General features: G+C 51.2%; 1 protein-coding gene across 1 annotated transcript in view; it reads left to right on the forward strand.

Annotated features, from left to right (window-relative positions):
* Positions 1-15667, forward strand: part of LOC121274034 (scavenger receptor cysteine-rich type 1 protein M130-like) — a 743215-nt gene that overhangs the window by 693640 nt on the left and 33908 nt on the right. Inside the window, exons 7-12 of the mRNA XM_041181166.1 lie at positions 3704-4012; positions 5058-5141; positions 7468-7791; positions 9864-9887; positions 14480-14602; positions 15374-15475. Of these exons, the coding sequence (XP_041037100.1) occupies positions 3704-4012; positions 5058-5141; positions 7468-7791; positions 9864-9887; positions 14480-14602; positions 15374-15475 (966 nt within the window). The remainder of the gene's footprint in view (positions 1-3703; positions 4013-5057; positions 5142-7467; positions 7792-9863; positions 9888-14479; positions 14603-15373; positions 15476-15667) is intronic.

Below are 15667 nucleotides of genomic sequence, written 5' to 3' on the forward strand. Positions count from 1 at the left end.
GGGAGATGATTCATATCTACCATTATAGACATCAAATTGGGAGAGGGTTCTTATCTACCAGTATGGTCACCAAATTGGGAGAGTGTTCATACCTACCAGTATAGACACCAATTTGAGAGAGGGTTCATAACTACCAAGAAAGACACCAAATTGAGAGAGGGTTCATATCTAACAGTATAGACACCAAATTGAGAGAAGGTTCATATCTACCTGTATAGAGAACAAATTGAGAGAGAGGGTTCATATCTACCAGTATAGACACCAAATTGGGAGAGGGTTCATATCTACCAGCAGAGACACCAAATTGGGAGAGGGTTCATCTCTACCAGTATAGTCAACAAGTTGGGATAGGGTTCATATCTACCAGTATAGTCACCACATTGTGAGAGGGTTCATATCTACCAGTCTAGACACCAAATTGAGATAAAGTTCATATCTACCAGTATAGATGCCAATTTGGGAGAGTGTTCAAACCTACCAGTATAGACACCAAATTGGGAGAGGGTTCATATCTACCAGTATAGACACCAACTTGGGAGAGGGTTCATATCTGCCAGTATAGTCTCCAAACTGGGAGAGGGTTCATACCTACCAGTATAGACACCAATTTGAGAAAGGGTTCATATCTACCAGGAAAGACACCAAATTGAGAGAGGGTTTATATCTACCAGTATAGACATCAGATTGAGAGAAGGTTCATATCCACCAGTATAGACAACAAATTGAGAAAGAGGTTTCATATCTACCAGTATAGACACCAAATTGGGAGAGGGTTTATATCTACCAGTAGCGACACCAAATTGGGAGAGGGTTCATATCTACCAGTATAGTCACCAAGTTGGGAGAGGGTTCATATCTACCAGTATAGTCACCAAATTGGGAGAGGGTTCATATCTACCAGTATAGACACCAAATTGAGAGAAGGTTCATATCTACCAGTATAGACACCAAATTGTGAGAGGGTTCATATCTACCAGTATAGACACCATATTTGGAGATGGTTCATAGCTACCAGGATAGACACCAAATTGGGAGAGGGTTCATACCTACCAGTATAGACACCAATTTGAGAGAGGGTTCATATCTACCAGTATAGACACCAAATTGAGAGAGGGTTCATATCTACCAGTATAGACACAAAATTGAGAGAATGTACATATCCACCAGTATAGAGAACAAATTGAGATAGAGGGTTCATATCTACCAGTATACACACCAAATTGGGAGAGGGTTCATATCTACCAGTCTAGACACCAAATTGAGAGAAAGTTCATATCTACCAGTATAGACACCAAATTGGGAGAGGGTTCATACCTACCAGTATAGACACCAAATTGGGAGAGGGTTCATATCTACCAGTATAGACACCAACTTGGGAGAGGGTTCATATCTCCCAGGATAGACACCAAATTGGGAAAGGGTTCATATCTCCCAGTATAGACTCAAAATTGGGAGAGGGTTCATATCTACCAGTATAGACACCAAATTGTGAGAGGGTTCATACCTACCAGTATAGACACCAATTTGAGAGATGGTTCATAACTACCAGGAAAGACACCAAATTGAGAGAGCGTTCATATCTACCAGTATAGACACCAAATTGAAATGGATGGTTCATATCTACCAGTATAGACACCAAATTGAGAGAAGGTTCATATCTACCAGTATAGACACCAAATTGGGAGAGGGTTCATATCTACCAGTATAGACACCATATTTGGAGATGGTTCATAGCTACCAGGATAGACACCAAATTGGGAGAGGGTTCATACCTACCAGTATTGACACCAATTTGAGAGAGGGTTCATATCTACCAGTATAGACACCAAATTGAGAGAGGGTTCATATCTACCAGTATAGACACCAAATTGAGAGAAGGTACATATCCACCAGTATAGAGAACAAATTGAGATAGAGGGTTCATATCTACCAGTATACACACCAAATTGGGAGAGGGTTCATATCTACCAGTCTAGACACCAAATTGAGAGAAAGTTCATATCTACCAGTATAGACACCAAATTGGGAGAGGGTTCATACCTACCAGTATAGACACCAAATTGGGAGAGGGTTCATATCTACCAGTATAGACACCAACTTGGGAGAGGGTTCATATCTCCCAGGATAGACACCAAATTGGGAAAGGGTTCATATCTCCCAGTATAGACTCAAAATTGGGAGAGGGTTCATATCTACCAGTGTAGACACCAAATTGTGAGAGGGTTCATACCTACCAGTATAGACACCAATTTGAGAGATGGTTCATAACTACCAGGAAAGACACCAAATTGAGAGAGCGTTCATATCTACCAGTATAGACACCAAATTGAGAGGGACGGTTCATATCTACCTGTATAGACACCAAATTGGGAGAGAGTTCATATCTACCAGCAGAGACACCAAATTGGGAGAGGGTTCATATCTACCAGTATAGACAGCAAATTGAGAGAAGGTTCATATCTACCATTATAGACACCAAATTTGGAGAGGGTTCATATCTACCAGCAGAGACACCAAATTGGGAGAGGTTTCATATCTACCAGTATAGACACCAAATTGGGAGAGGGTTCATATCTACCAGCAGAGACCCCAAATTGAGAGAGTGTTCATACCTACCAGTATAGACACCAAATTGGGAGAGGGTTCATATCTACCAATATAGACACCAAATTAGGAGAGGGTTCATATCTACCAGCAGAGACCCCAAATTGGGAGAGGGTTCATATCTACCATTATAGACACCAAATTGGGAGAGGTTTCATATCTACCAGTATAGACACCAAATTGGGAGAGGGTTCATATCTACCAGTATAGACACCAAATTAGGAGAGGGTTCATATCTACCAATATGGACACCAAATTTGGAGTGGGTTCATAGCTACCAGTATAGCAGCTGTGTGGTTCTGACGCTGTACCAGTAATTCAGAGGCACAGAGTAACGTCCTGGGGACATGGGTTCAAGTCTCCACACGGCAGCTGGTGGAATTTAAATTAACAATTTAAGTTATTAATAAAAATCTGGAATTGAGATGGAGTTTCAGTGACGGTGACCGTGAAACTATCATCGATCGCCGCAAAAACCCAGCTTGGGTCACTCATGTCCCTTGAGAGGGAGGGAAATCTGCCCATCCTCACCCGTTCTGGCCGACACCTGACTCCCCACCCCACACAGCGATGTGTGGTCGACTCTTTAATGCCCCTCCGAAGTGGCCGAGCGAGAGACTCGGTGTGTTCAAGACGGCCGCTCGGCACCCCCTTCGCAAGGGGATGTTAGGGGCGGCCAGTAAATGCTGGGCCCAGCCAGCGAGACCCGGGTCCCAGGATTGAAAAGACGAAGGGAAAACGAGCCAGACCTCCCCGGCGTAATCCCATAAGACATAGGAGCAGAAATTAGGCCATTCGGCCCAACGAGTCTGCTCCGCCATTCAATCCCACTCCCGACGCCCCCCCCCCCACTATTGGAGCCATCGGGAGACAGGATGAAGAAGGTAACAACCCTTGAGGGATTGGGAATGCTGCCAGTGGACACGGAGACGACGATGGGTAGTTGGAGTGGGAGGTTATCTGGTGACTGTCTACACCTCCTTGCAGAATTATGTTCTCAGTACAAAAGGGAAGCATCTCGTTGGCCGGGGTAAGCCTCGTGCAATGTCCGGTGATGCCAAAGGGAGCTTAATTAAATTCTCTCCCTCCAATATGACAGCCCGCGTCTACCTGATGATGGGGCTCAGCAATTGCTCGGGGAGAGTGGAGGTCGAGTACAACGGGACCTGGGGAACGGTTTGCGATGATCACTGGGGTAAAGACGAGGCCACCGTGGTGTGCAGGGAGCTGGGTTGTGGCGATGCCATGGTGGTTGTTAACTCCTCCGCCTTTGGGCTGAAGAAGGGGAAGATCTGGCTGGACGACGTGAATTGCACGGGGAGCGAGAACTTTCTGTCGGAGTGTGACCACCGACAGTGGGGCGAGAGTGACTGCTCTTACAAGGAGGACGCTGGGGTCATCTGTGAACGTAAGCGGCCATTTCCAGAAACTCTGTCGTCAGCGGGTGGCTTAGACTGTTTACCCCTTCACCCCCTCACTATTTCTCTTTGTGTTTGTGTGTGTGTGTGTGTGTCTCTCTCTCTATTTCTCTCTCTCGATTTCGCTCCCTGTCTCTCTCTCTCGCTGTCTCCCTCTGTCTCTCACTATTTCCCTCTGTTTCTCTCTCTCTATTTCGCTTTGTGTGTGTGTGTGTGTCTCTCTCTCAATTCCGCTCCCTGTCTCTTTCTCACTATCTCCCTCTGTTTCTCTCTCTCCCTCTGTGACTCTCCCTCTCTCTCTATTTCTCTTTGGGTGTGTGTGTGTCTCTCTCTCTATTTCTCTCTCTCAATTTCACTCCCTGTCTCTCTCTCTCGGTGTCTCCCTCTGTCTCTTGCTATCTCCCTCTGTTTCTCTCTCTCTATTTCTCTTTGTGTGTGTGTGTGTGTGTGTGTGTGTGTGTGCGTGTGTCTCTCTCTCTCTCTATTTCTCTCTCTCGATTTCACTCCCTGTCTCTCTCTCTTGCTGTCTCCCTCTGTCTCTCACTATCTCCCTCTGTTTCTCTCTCTCTATTTCTCTTTGTGTGTGTATGTGTCGCTCTCTCTCTCAATTTCACTCCCTGTCTCTCTCTCACTATCTCCCTCTGTTTCTCTCTCTCTATTTCTCTGTGTGTGTCTCTCTCTCTCTCTCTCTCTCACACACACACTATTGCACTCTCTCTCTCAGAATCTGCTTCTTTCCATATCGGTCCCCCTCTGGCACTCTTTCTCTCTCTGTCCCTGACTCTCCCACTCTCTCTGCCTGCCTCCCTTTCTCTGTCAGTCTTTCCCTGTCTCAGTCTCTCTCTTTCTCTGTCGATACCACTCTTTCTCTCAATTGCTCTCACACGCATATTTTTTTCTCTCTCTCTGGTCTCAGCCTCAGCATCTCAGGCTCTCTCTCTCTCTCTCTCTCTCTCGGCCTCTCTCTCGCTCTCTATCACGGGGCTGTGAGATTATTGAATTTAATGTTCAATCTCGGAATGCTCTCCTTCTCAGGCGAAGATTTGGAAAAGCTGCAAAAAATGTTGAACAAATGTTCGGGGAATTATTACAGGACAAAAGGCGAGGAGATATGTAAAGGTATGTTCAGTGTCCACAGGCTCTGGAACAGCTCCAACCCAGACATGACAGAGAGTCACTAGAAAGCCAGACAGCTCAGAGCTTTACTCTGTATCTAACCCCGTGCTGTACCTGCCCTGGGAATGTTTGATGTGGACAGTGTAGAGGGAGCTTTACTCTGTATCTAACCCCGTGCTGTACCTGTCCTGGGAGTGTTTGATGGGGACAGTGTAGAGGGAGATTTACTCTGTATCTAGCACCGTGCTGTACCTGTCCTGGGAGTGTTTGATGGGGACAGTGTACAGGAAACTTTACTCTGTATCTAACCCCGTGTTGTACCTGTCCTGGGAGTGTTTGATGGGGACAGTGTAGAGGGAGCTTTACTCTGTATCTAACCCCGTGCTGTACCTGTCCTGGGAGTGTTTGATGGGGACAGTGTAGAGGGAGATTTACTCTGTATCTAGCACCGTGCTGTACCTGTCCTGGGAGTGTTTGATGGGGACAGTGTAGAGGGAGATTTACTCTGTATCTAACCCCGTGCTGTACCTGTCCTGGGAGTGTTTGATGGGGACAGTGTACAGGAAACTTTACTCTGTATCTAACTTCATGCTGTACCTATCCTGGGAGTGTTTGATGGGGACAGTGTAGAGGGAGCTTTACTCTGTATCTAACCCCGTGCTGTACCTGTCCTGGGAGTGTTTGATGGGGACAGTGTAGAGGGAGATTTACTCTGTATCTAACCCCGTGACATACCTGTCCTGGGAGAGTTTGATGGGGACAGTGTAGAGAGAGCTTTACTCTGTATCTAACCCCGTGCTGTAACTGTCCTGGGAGTGTTTGATGGGGACAGTGTAGAGGGAGATTTACTCTGTATCTAACCCCATGCTGTTCCTGTGCTGGGAGTGTTTGATGTGAACAGTGTAGAGTGATCTTTACTCTGTATCTAACCCCGTGCTGTACCTGTCCTGGGAGTGTTTGATGGGGACAGTGTAGAGGGACCTTTACTCTTTATCTAACCCGTGCTGTACCTGTCCTGGGAGTGTTTGATGGGGATAGTGTAGAAGGAGCTTTACTCTGTATCTAACCCTGTGCTGTACCTGTCCTGGGAGTGTTTGATGGGGACAGTGTAGAGTGAGATTTACTCTGTAACTAACCTGTGCTGTACATGTCATGGGAGTGTTTGATGGGGATAGTGTAGAAGGAGCATTTCTCTTTATCTAACCCCGCGCTGTACCTGTCCTGGGAGTGTTTGATGGGGAGAGTGTAGAAAGACATTTACTCTGTATCTAACCCCATGCGGTACCTGTCCTGGGAGTGTTTGATGGGGACAGTGTAGAGGGAGATTTACTCTGTATCTAACCCCGTGCTGTACCTGTCCTGGGAGTGTTTGATGGGGACAGTGTAGAGGGAGCTTTATTCTGTATCTAACCCCGTGCTGTCCCTGTCCTGGGAGTGTTTGATGGGGACAGTGTAGAGGGAGATTTACTCTGTATCTAACCCCGTGCTGTACCTGTCCTGGGAGTGTTTGATGTGGACAGTGTAGAGGGTGCTTTACGCTGTATCTAACCCCGTGCTGTACCTGTCCTGGGAGTGTTTGATGGGGACAGTGTAGAGGGAGCTTTACTGTGTATCTAACCCCGTGCTGTACCTGTCCTGGGAGTGTTTGATGGGGACAAAGTAGGGGGAGCTTTACTCTGTATCTAACCCCGTGCTGTACCTGCCCTGGGAGTGTTTGATGGGGACGGTGTAGAGGGAGCTTTACTCTGTATCTGACCCCGTGCTGTACCTGTCCTGGGAGTGTTTGATGGGGACAGTGTAGAGGCAGCTTTACTCTGTATCTAACCCCGTGCTGTACCTGTTCTGGGAAAGTTTGATGGGGACGGTGTAGAGGGACCTTTACTCTGTATCTTACCCGTGCTGTACATGTCCTGGGAGTGTTTGATGTGGACAGTGTAGAGAGAGATTTACTCTGTATCTAACCCCTGCGGTACCTGTCCTGGGGGTGTTTGATGGGGACGGTGTAGAGGGAGATTTACTCTGTATCTAACCCCTGCGGTACCTGCCCTGGGAGTATTTGATGTGGACAGTGTAGAGGGTGCTTTACTCTGTATCTAACCCCGTGCTGTACCTGTTCTGGAAGTGTTTGATGGGGACAGTGTAGAGGGAGCTTTACTCTGTATCTAACCCCGTGCTGTACCTGTCCTGGGAGTGTTTGATGGGGCCAGTGTGGAGTGAGCTTTACTCTGTATCTAACCCCGTGCTGTACCTGTCCTGGGACTGTTTGATGGGGACAGTGTAGAGATAGATTTACTCTGTATCTAACCCCATGCTGTACCTCTCCTTTTAGATCCGACTGGATTCCGATTAGCCGATGGCCCTCATCGCTGCCACGGTCGTGTGGAGATTGAATTGAATGGGACATGGGGGACCGTGTGTGATGATTTGTGGGACCCAATGAGTACGAAGGTGGTCTGCGAACAGCTCCAGTGCGGGTCTCCAATCAATTTCTCCGGCGAAAATGGGTCTCACGTTAAGGGCGACCCCTCGTCTCCAATATGGCTGAACGAAGTGCGATGTCGTGGAACTGAGTCGGTGCTCTGGGGTTGCCGCTCCTCCTACTGGGGGGAGCTGGAATGCCACCACAAGGAGGACGTCGAAGTGGTCTGCGAATGTATGACCCATCGCTCGCGGCCTTCCTGCCTCCTTGTCCCATCCCCCCCTTTTGAGCTTTGACCACCCTATTCCCCTGGGAGCCAACGGAGCCAAATACCTTGGAGGGAAGCACTTTCTGGCTGAAAGATGTTTTTGTTTTCCCTTCCAGTGATACACAACGAAGTGGATCATCCATCGAAATGCAAATCTGATCCGTAAAATTCACCTTTTTGTATCCTTCTCCTCATCGTTTATTGAATTGGTGCCCTAGAAGCTTCTGAAACAGGAGCAGGAGGAGTCCATTCGTCCCCTCAAGCTTACTACCCCCTTCAACACTGTCATGGTTGATCTTCTACCTCAGCTCCACTTTCCCTCCCTATCCCTTTGTGCCCCAAAAACCCAGTGATCTCAGCCTTGAATATAATCAACGACAGAGCAGCTTTGGCTCCCGAGGGTAGAGAATTCCAAAGATCCACAGCCCTCCGAGTGAGGACATTTCTCCTCGTCTCCGTACAAAATGGCCGACCCCCTTACCCTGAGAGACTGTGGCCCACCACCAACCCCCCGCCACCTTCCCTCCCTGCCCGCAACTCTAGACTCTCCAGCTGGGAGGGGGGGATCAAGCCCTCCACATTGAGCCTGTCACCCAGTTCACCCCTTGAGAATTTTAGACGTCTCAACGAGATCACCTCTCATTCGCTTAAACTCCAGAGGATATCAGCCCCTCCTCGCATGACAACCCCCCCCCCCCCACCCTCACACCCCAGGAATCAGTCCGGTGAACCTTCCTTACACTCCCTCTCCGGAAAGCATATCCCCCCCACCCCCCCTTAGGAAAGGAGACCTAACCTGTACACAGCGCTCCGGGGGTTTGGCCTCACCAGAGACTCCTTCCCTCTCACACTCCAACACCCTCGCGCTAAAACCGTGAGACGCCATCTTCCTTCCTCGGCGCTTGCCGCACCTCTTCATTGGTTTCTGGGATGGTCAAGGCCGGCACTGACCACCCATCCCTAATGGACACCCCGAGCTGAGTGGCTCGCTCGGGCCACTTCCGAGGGGCAGTCAAGAGCCCCCCACATGGACTGGAGTGCCGTGTAGGTCAGACCGGTTGAGGACAGCTCCCCCCCTCCCCAAAGGGACATCCGTGTGCTCGATGGGGGAAGGGGGTTTTTTTAACGATAATCGATGACAGTTTCATGTTGACCGTCGCTGAGATTCGCTCCCGATTCCAGACTTCATTAATTGAGTTTAAGTTCCAAACCCCCCCTCACCGCGGTGGGATTTGAACCTGTGCCTGGGGCCTTGGGGTACCAGACCAGTCATGTTACCAACATGGCACCTTTCCCCATGTTTACTTCCTTTGATTCCGCGCACCATGTCACACAGGCCCCTCCGGATGCTAAGATTTCTCCGTCTCCCACCTTCGCACTTCTGGAGATGAGGATTCGACGGTAGGAGCAGGCGCGAGGGGCTGAATGGCCTCCTCCGGTTGCCCCCTTTTACCTGGGCTTGCGACCGGCACGTGACCTGGGCAACGGGTGGAGCGAGACCCGGCGACGCGAGTCCTCCGCAGCAGCTGCCACATCCCCCCAACCCCCCACAACTCCCCCCCAACCCCATCGCCAAAGCACCGCATGAGGACCTGGTAGAAGGCAGCGGGGGGTTGCGGACGAGACACGCTCCCCTCCCCACCCACCCCCACCCGACCCAGCCTTCGCTACCCATTCTCGCATCCCGTTCGGCGGGGAGGCGCGAGAAGAAGCATCGACGGTGCTGAGATCAGCCCCAAGCGACACCGTCGGCTCTCATGTCATTCCAGCCCCATCGCCAGGTTGTCTTCGCTTTGAATCGAACAACGATGGTGTCCCTTGCCCCTTGCGTTAGGATTTGGAGGACCCCTTCAAATCACGAGGGGAGCCACTGACTGGAGTTAACGGAGAAATGTCGTCTCCAGTTGTTAATGTGAATGTTTCCTGGGACCGCCCTGACCCGTTGCACAGCCTATGTTTGCTCTGTATAATTTTTCAGTGTGCAGTAAGTTTGATTGCGATGCTTAGCCTGATTTGGGTTATTTTGTTTCTTTTTCAGATCGTTCTTTGATTCAGAAACAAGGTGGGTAAAGTTATTTCCTGATATTGAAGAAATAAAAAAACAATCTCAAAAACAGTTTCTGCCTCTAGACAGGTACATCTACACTTACCAGATGTGGCAGAGTACCTCTCCCTCTCACACTCTCTAAAACTCAGTCTCTCTCTTCCTCTCACTCGCTGTCTCTATCTAGCTATCTCACTCTCCCATTGTCTCTTGCCTCAAGTCACCCTCCAAGAGATTGTAACCGCCTCCAGCAACATCATTCCCAAAATACAGAGAGATAGCGCCTCATCGCGGATTTGAAAACCACTGAAGTGACGGACAGTCAGTACTGAGGGAGTGCTGCACTGTCAGAGGGACAGTGCTGAGGGAGTGCTGCACTGTCAGAGGGACAGTGCTGAGGGAGTGCTGCACTGTCAGAGGGACAGTGCTGAGGGAGTGCTGCACTGTCAGAGGGACAGTGCTGAGGGTGTGCTGCACTGTCAGAGGGTCAGTACTGAGGGAGAGCTGCACTGTGAGAGGGTCAGTACTGAGGGTGTGCTGCACTGTCAGAGGGTCAGTACTGAGGGTGTGCTGCACTGTCAGAGGGTCAGTACTGAGGGAGTGCTGCACTGTGAGAGGGTCAGTACTGAGGGAGTGCTGCACTGTCAGAGGGTTAGTTCTGAGGGAGTGCCGCACTGTTGGAGGGTCAGTACTGAGGGAGTGCTGCACTGTCAGAGGGTAAGTACTGAAGGAGTGCTGCAATGTCGGAGGGTCGGCACTGAGGGAGTGCAGCACTGTCAGAGGGTCAGTACTTAGGGAGTGCTGCACTGTCAGAGGGTCAGTACTGAGGGAGTGCTGCACTGTCGGAGGGTCAGTACTGAGGGAGTGCCGCACTGTCAGAGGGTCAGTACTGAGGGAGTGCTGCACGGTCGGAGGGCCAGTGCTGAGGAAGTGCTGCACTGCTGGAGGATCAGTACTGAGGGAGCACTGCACTGTCGGAGGGTCAGGACTGAGGGAGTGCTGCACTGTCGGAGGGTCAGTACTGAGGTAGCACTCCACTGTTGAAGGGTCAGTACTGAGGGAGTGCTGCACTGTCACAGGGTCAGTACTTAGGGAGTGCCGCACTGTCGGAGGGTCAGTACTGAGGGAGTGCTGCACTGTCGGAGGATCAGTACTGAGGGAGTGCTGCACTGTCAGAGGGTCAGTACTGAGGGAGTGCTGCACTGTCGGAGGATCAGTACTGAGGGAGTGCTGCACTGTCAGATGTTCAGTACTGAGGGAGTGCTGAACTGTCAGAGGGTCAGTAATGAGGGAGTGCTGCACTGTCGGAGTGGTAGTGCTGAGGGAGCACCTCAATGTCGGAGGGTCAGTACTGAGGGAGTGCAGCACTGACGGAGGGTCAGTACTGAGGGAGTGCTGCACTGTCCAAGCGACAGTACTGAGGGAGCACCTCACTGTCGGAGGGTCAGTATTGAGGGAATGCAGCACTGTTGGAGGGTCAGTACAGAGGGAGTGCTGCACTTTCAGAGGGTAAGTACTAAGGCAGCGCTGCACTGTCGGAGGGTCAGTAATGAGGGAGTGCTGCACTGTTGGAGGGTCAGTACTGAGGGAGTGCTGCACTGTCAGAGGGTCAGTTCTGTGGGAGCGCTGCACTGTCTGAGTGTCAGTACTGAGGGAGCGCTGCACTGTCAGAGGGTCAGTACTGAGGGAGTGCTGCACTGTCAGATGGTCAGTACTGAGGGAGTGCTGCACTGTCAGATGCTCAGTACTGAGGGAGTGCTGCACTGTCGGAGGGTCAGTACTGAGGGAATGCTGCACTGTAGATGGTAAGTACTGAGGGGGTGCTGCACTGTCAGAGGGTCTGTACTGAGGGAGTGCTGCACTGTCAATGGGTCAGTACTGAGGGAGTGCGGCACTGTTGGACGATCAGTACTGAGGGAGCGCTGCACTGTCGGAGGGTCAGTACTGAGGGAGTGCTGCACTGTCAGATGCTCAGTACTGAGGGAGTGCTACACTGTTGGAGGGTCAGTACTGAGGGAGTGCTGCACTGTCGGAGGGTTAGTACTGAGGGAGTGCTGCACTGTAGAGGGTAAGTACTGAGGGAGTGCTGCACTGTCAGAGGGTCAGTACTGAGGGAGTGCTGCACTGTCAGAGGGTCAGTACTGAGGGAGTGCTGCACCTTCGGAGGGTCAGTACTGAGGGAGTGCTGCTCTGTCAGATGGTCTGTACTGAGGGAGTGCTGCACTGTCGGAGGGTCAGTACTGAGGGAGTGCTGCTCTGTCAGAGGGTCTGTACTGAGGGAATGCTGCACTGTCAGATGTTCAGTACTGAGGGAGTGCTGAACTGTCAGAGGGTCAGTACTGAGGGAGTGCTGCACTGTCGGAGTGGTAGTGCTGAGGGAGCACCTCAATGTCGGAGGGTCAGTACTTAGGGAGTGCAGCACTGACGGAGGGTCAGTACTGAGGGAGTGCTGCACTGTCCAAGCGACAGTACTGAGGGAGCACCTCACTGTCGGAGGATCAGTACTGAGGGATCAACTCACTGTCGGAGGGTCAGTATTGAGGGAATGCAGCACTGTTGGAGGGTCAGTACAGAGGGAGTGCTGCAATGTCGGAGGGTCAGTACAGAGGGAGTGCTGAACTGTCAGAGGGTCAGAACTGAGGGAGTGCTGCACTGTCGGAGTGGTAGTGCTGAGGGAGCACCTCAATGTCGGAGGGTCAGTACTGAGGGAGTGCAGCACTGACGGAGGGTCAGTACTGAGGGAGTGCTGCACTGTCCAAGCGACAGTACTGAGGGATCAACTCACTGTCGGAGGGTCAGTATTGAGGGAATGCATCACTGTTGGAGGGTCAGTACAGAGGGAGTGCTGCACTTTCAGAGGGTAAGTACTAAGGCAGCGCTGCACTGTCGGAGGGTCAGTAATGAGGGAGTGCTGCACTGTTGGAGGGTCAGTACTGAGGGAGTGCTGCACTGTCAGAGGGTCAGTTCTGAGGGAGCGCTGCACTGTCTGAGTGTCAGTACTGAGGGAGCGCTGCACTGTCAGAGGGTCAGTACTGAGGGAGTGCTGCACTGTCGGAGGGTCAGTACTGAGGGAGTGCTGCACTGTCAGATGCTCAGTACTGAGGGAGTGCTGCACTGTCGGAGGGTCAGTACTGAGGGAATGCTGCACTGTAGATGGTAAGTACTGAGGGGGTGCTGCACTGTCAGAGGGTCTGTACTGAGGGAGTGCTGCACTGTCAGAGGGTCAGTACTGAGGGAGTGTGGCACTGTTGGACGATCAGTACTGAGGGAGTGCTGCACTGTCGGAGGGTCAGTACTGAGGGAGTGCTGCTCTGTCAGAGGGTCTGTACTGAGGGAATGCTGCACTGTCGGAGGGTCAGTACTGAGGGAGTGCTGCACTGTCGGATGGTCAGTATTGATGGAGTGCTGCACTGTAGAGTGTCAGTACTAAGGGAGCGCTGCACTGTCAGAGGGTCAGTACTGAGGGAATGCTGCACTGTCGGAGGGTCAGTACTGAGGGAGTGCTGCACTGTCAGATGGTCAGTATTGATGGAGTGCTGCACTGTAGAGGGTCAGTACTAAGGGAGTGTTGCACTGTTGGTGAGTCAGTACTGATTGAGTGCTGCACTGTAGAGGATCAGTACTGAGGTAGTGCTGCACTGTCAGAGGGTCAGTACTGAGGGAGTGCTGCACTGTTGGATGGTCAGTACTGAGGGAGTGCTGCACTGTCGGAGGGTCAGTACTGAGGGACTGCTGCACTGTCGGATGGTCAGTATTGATGGAGTGCTGCACTGTAGAGGGTCAGTACTAAGGGAGTGTTGCACTGTTGGTGAGTCAGTACTGATTGAGTGCTGCACTGTAGAGGATCAGTACTGAGGTAGTGCTGCACTGTCAAAGGGTCAGTACTGAGGGAGTGCTGCACTGTCAGATGGTCTGTACTGAGGGAGTGCTGCACTGTTGGATGGTCAGTACTGAGGGAGTGCTGCACTGTCAGAGGGTCAGTACTGAGGGAGTGCTGCACTGTCAGATGGTCTGTACTGAGGGAGTGCTGCACTGTTGGAGGATCAGTACTGAGGGAGTGCTGCACTGTCGGAGGGTCAGTGCTGAGGGAGTGCTGCACTGTCATAGGGTCTGTACTGAGGGAGTGCTGCACTGTCAGATGGTTTGTACTGAGGGAGTACTGCACTGTAGAGGGTAAGTACTGAGGTAGTGCTGCACTGTCAGAGGGTCAGTACCGAGGGAGTGCTGCACTGTCAGATGGTCTGTACTGAGGGATTGCTGCACTGTCTAATGTGTGATTTCAGGCGTTTGCGAAAGATCCCACGGCCACTATTTGGATGATGAGCAGGAGGGATGGGGGTTATGGGGGTGGGGGGAGGCGGGGCGTTCTCCCCGGTGTCCTGGGGCCAATATTTATCCCTCTACCAACGTCACTAAAAATAGATGTTGTGGTTCTTCGTCAAATTGCTGCTCGTGGGATCTTGCTGTGTTTCAATTGGCTGCTGTGTTTTCGACGTTATAGCAGTGGCCTCACTCCCATTAAACGCCCTTCGTTGGCTGTGGAATGCTTTGGGATGCCCTGCGGTATGATGACTGAGATAACAGCCGATTTTCTCCTTCCCCTGTTTTAGCGTATAATCCATTCCGAGATGACTTAATTCCTATGGTTGCCAGCATTATTCTAGCCGTCCTACTCATCATTGTATCCACTGCTCTGGCCTATCAGATCTACCATAGGAATGACCCGGTACCAGGTAAGTGTTGTCAACTGAGCGCCAAGCAGCTGGCTTCAGACCGGCTGAGTGCTTTGGCCGATAGCGACAGGAGGAGGCCGTTTAGTCCCTCGAGGGTATTCCAGCATTTAGATCACAGCTGAACTGCCTCGTAACTCCATTTACCCACCTTGGTTCCACCACTCTCAATCCCCTCGCCCGATGAAAATCAAACAACTCAGTTTTGAACGTTTCCATTGGCCAACCCGCCGCCTCACAGCGAAAGGGCTGATATCAGGTTAAATATCACAGTAAGACTTATTAGCCGCTGTAAGATTATACAGAGTAAGGAGAGACTGCGCAACCACTCAGTCCCGATCTGGGCCAGCATTTTAATGATAAGTTGGTGACAGCACAGGGGTTTCTTTTTTTCAACTGAATCCGGACGTCGATTCCCTTATCGGGGGAGATTGTTCCAGGGTTCCCCCTCCCACTTTGTGTGAGGAAGCGCTTCCTGATATCGTTCCTGAACAGCCTGGCTCGAATTGTAACATCCTGCCCGCTTGTTCTGGACTCCTGCACCCTACAGCCCAGAGACGTGATCCAATTCGCCAACGACAATAGCTCTTGTGTGCGTCGGAAGCAATCCCTCATGGTGGAAGACGCCCTGATCAAAGCAGATTTTCCTTGCGGTACAGGCCTCCGGTGTAGATATCAGTCAGGGGACAAGGTAGGGATATCGCTTGTGTGCCGGCTGCGAGGTACTTTTTGCTACGGGGCTTGAGTCTGAAACTCATCTCCTGGTCCCTGCAGATGAGAAAGGCGTCAGGCCGGTGAATCCGCGGGAGTATGGGATTTATGAAGACATTGACTACGGACGGGTGAAGAGGCTGTCGAAGATGTCCCACGTTTCAGGTATGTCACCTCGCCCAGGCACGCAACCAAGGCTGCAACAGACACGGCAGCCGCTGTTACCATTGGCGGAACACGAGTGGAGCGGATCCGCTTGGTGCTGAGGCCAGCGATGCTGTGCTACCAAAACTCTTCCAGCGCAGAAACCAGGCCATTCGGTCCATCTCCTCCGTGTCGGTGTTTCTGCCCCACACC

The sequence above is a fragment of the Carcharodon carcharias genome, assembly GCF_017639515.1.
Source record: "Carcharodon carcharias isolate sCarCar2 chromosome 29 unlocalized genomic scaffold, sCarCar2.pri SUPER_29_unloc_2, whole genome shotgun sequence".
Classification (NCBI taxonomy): domain Eukaryota; kingdom Metazoa; phylum Chordata; class Chondrichthyes; order Lamniformes; family Lamnidae; genus Carcharodon; species Carcharodon carcharias.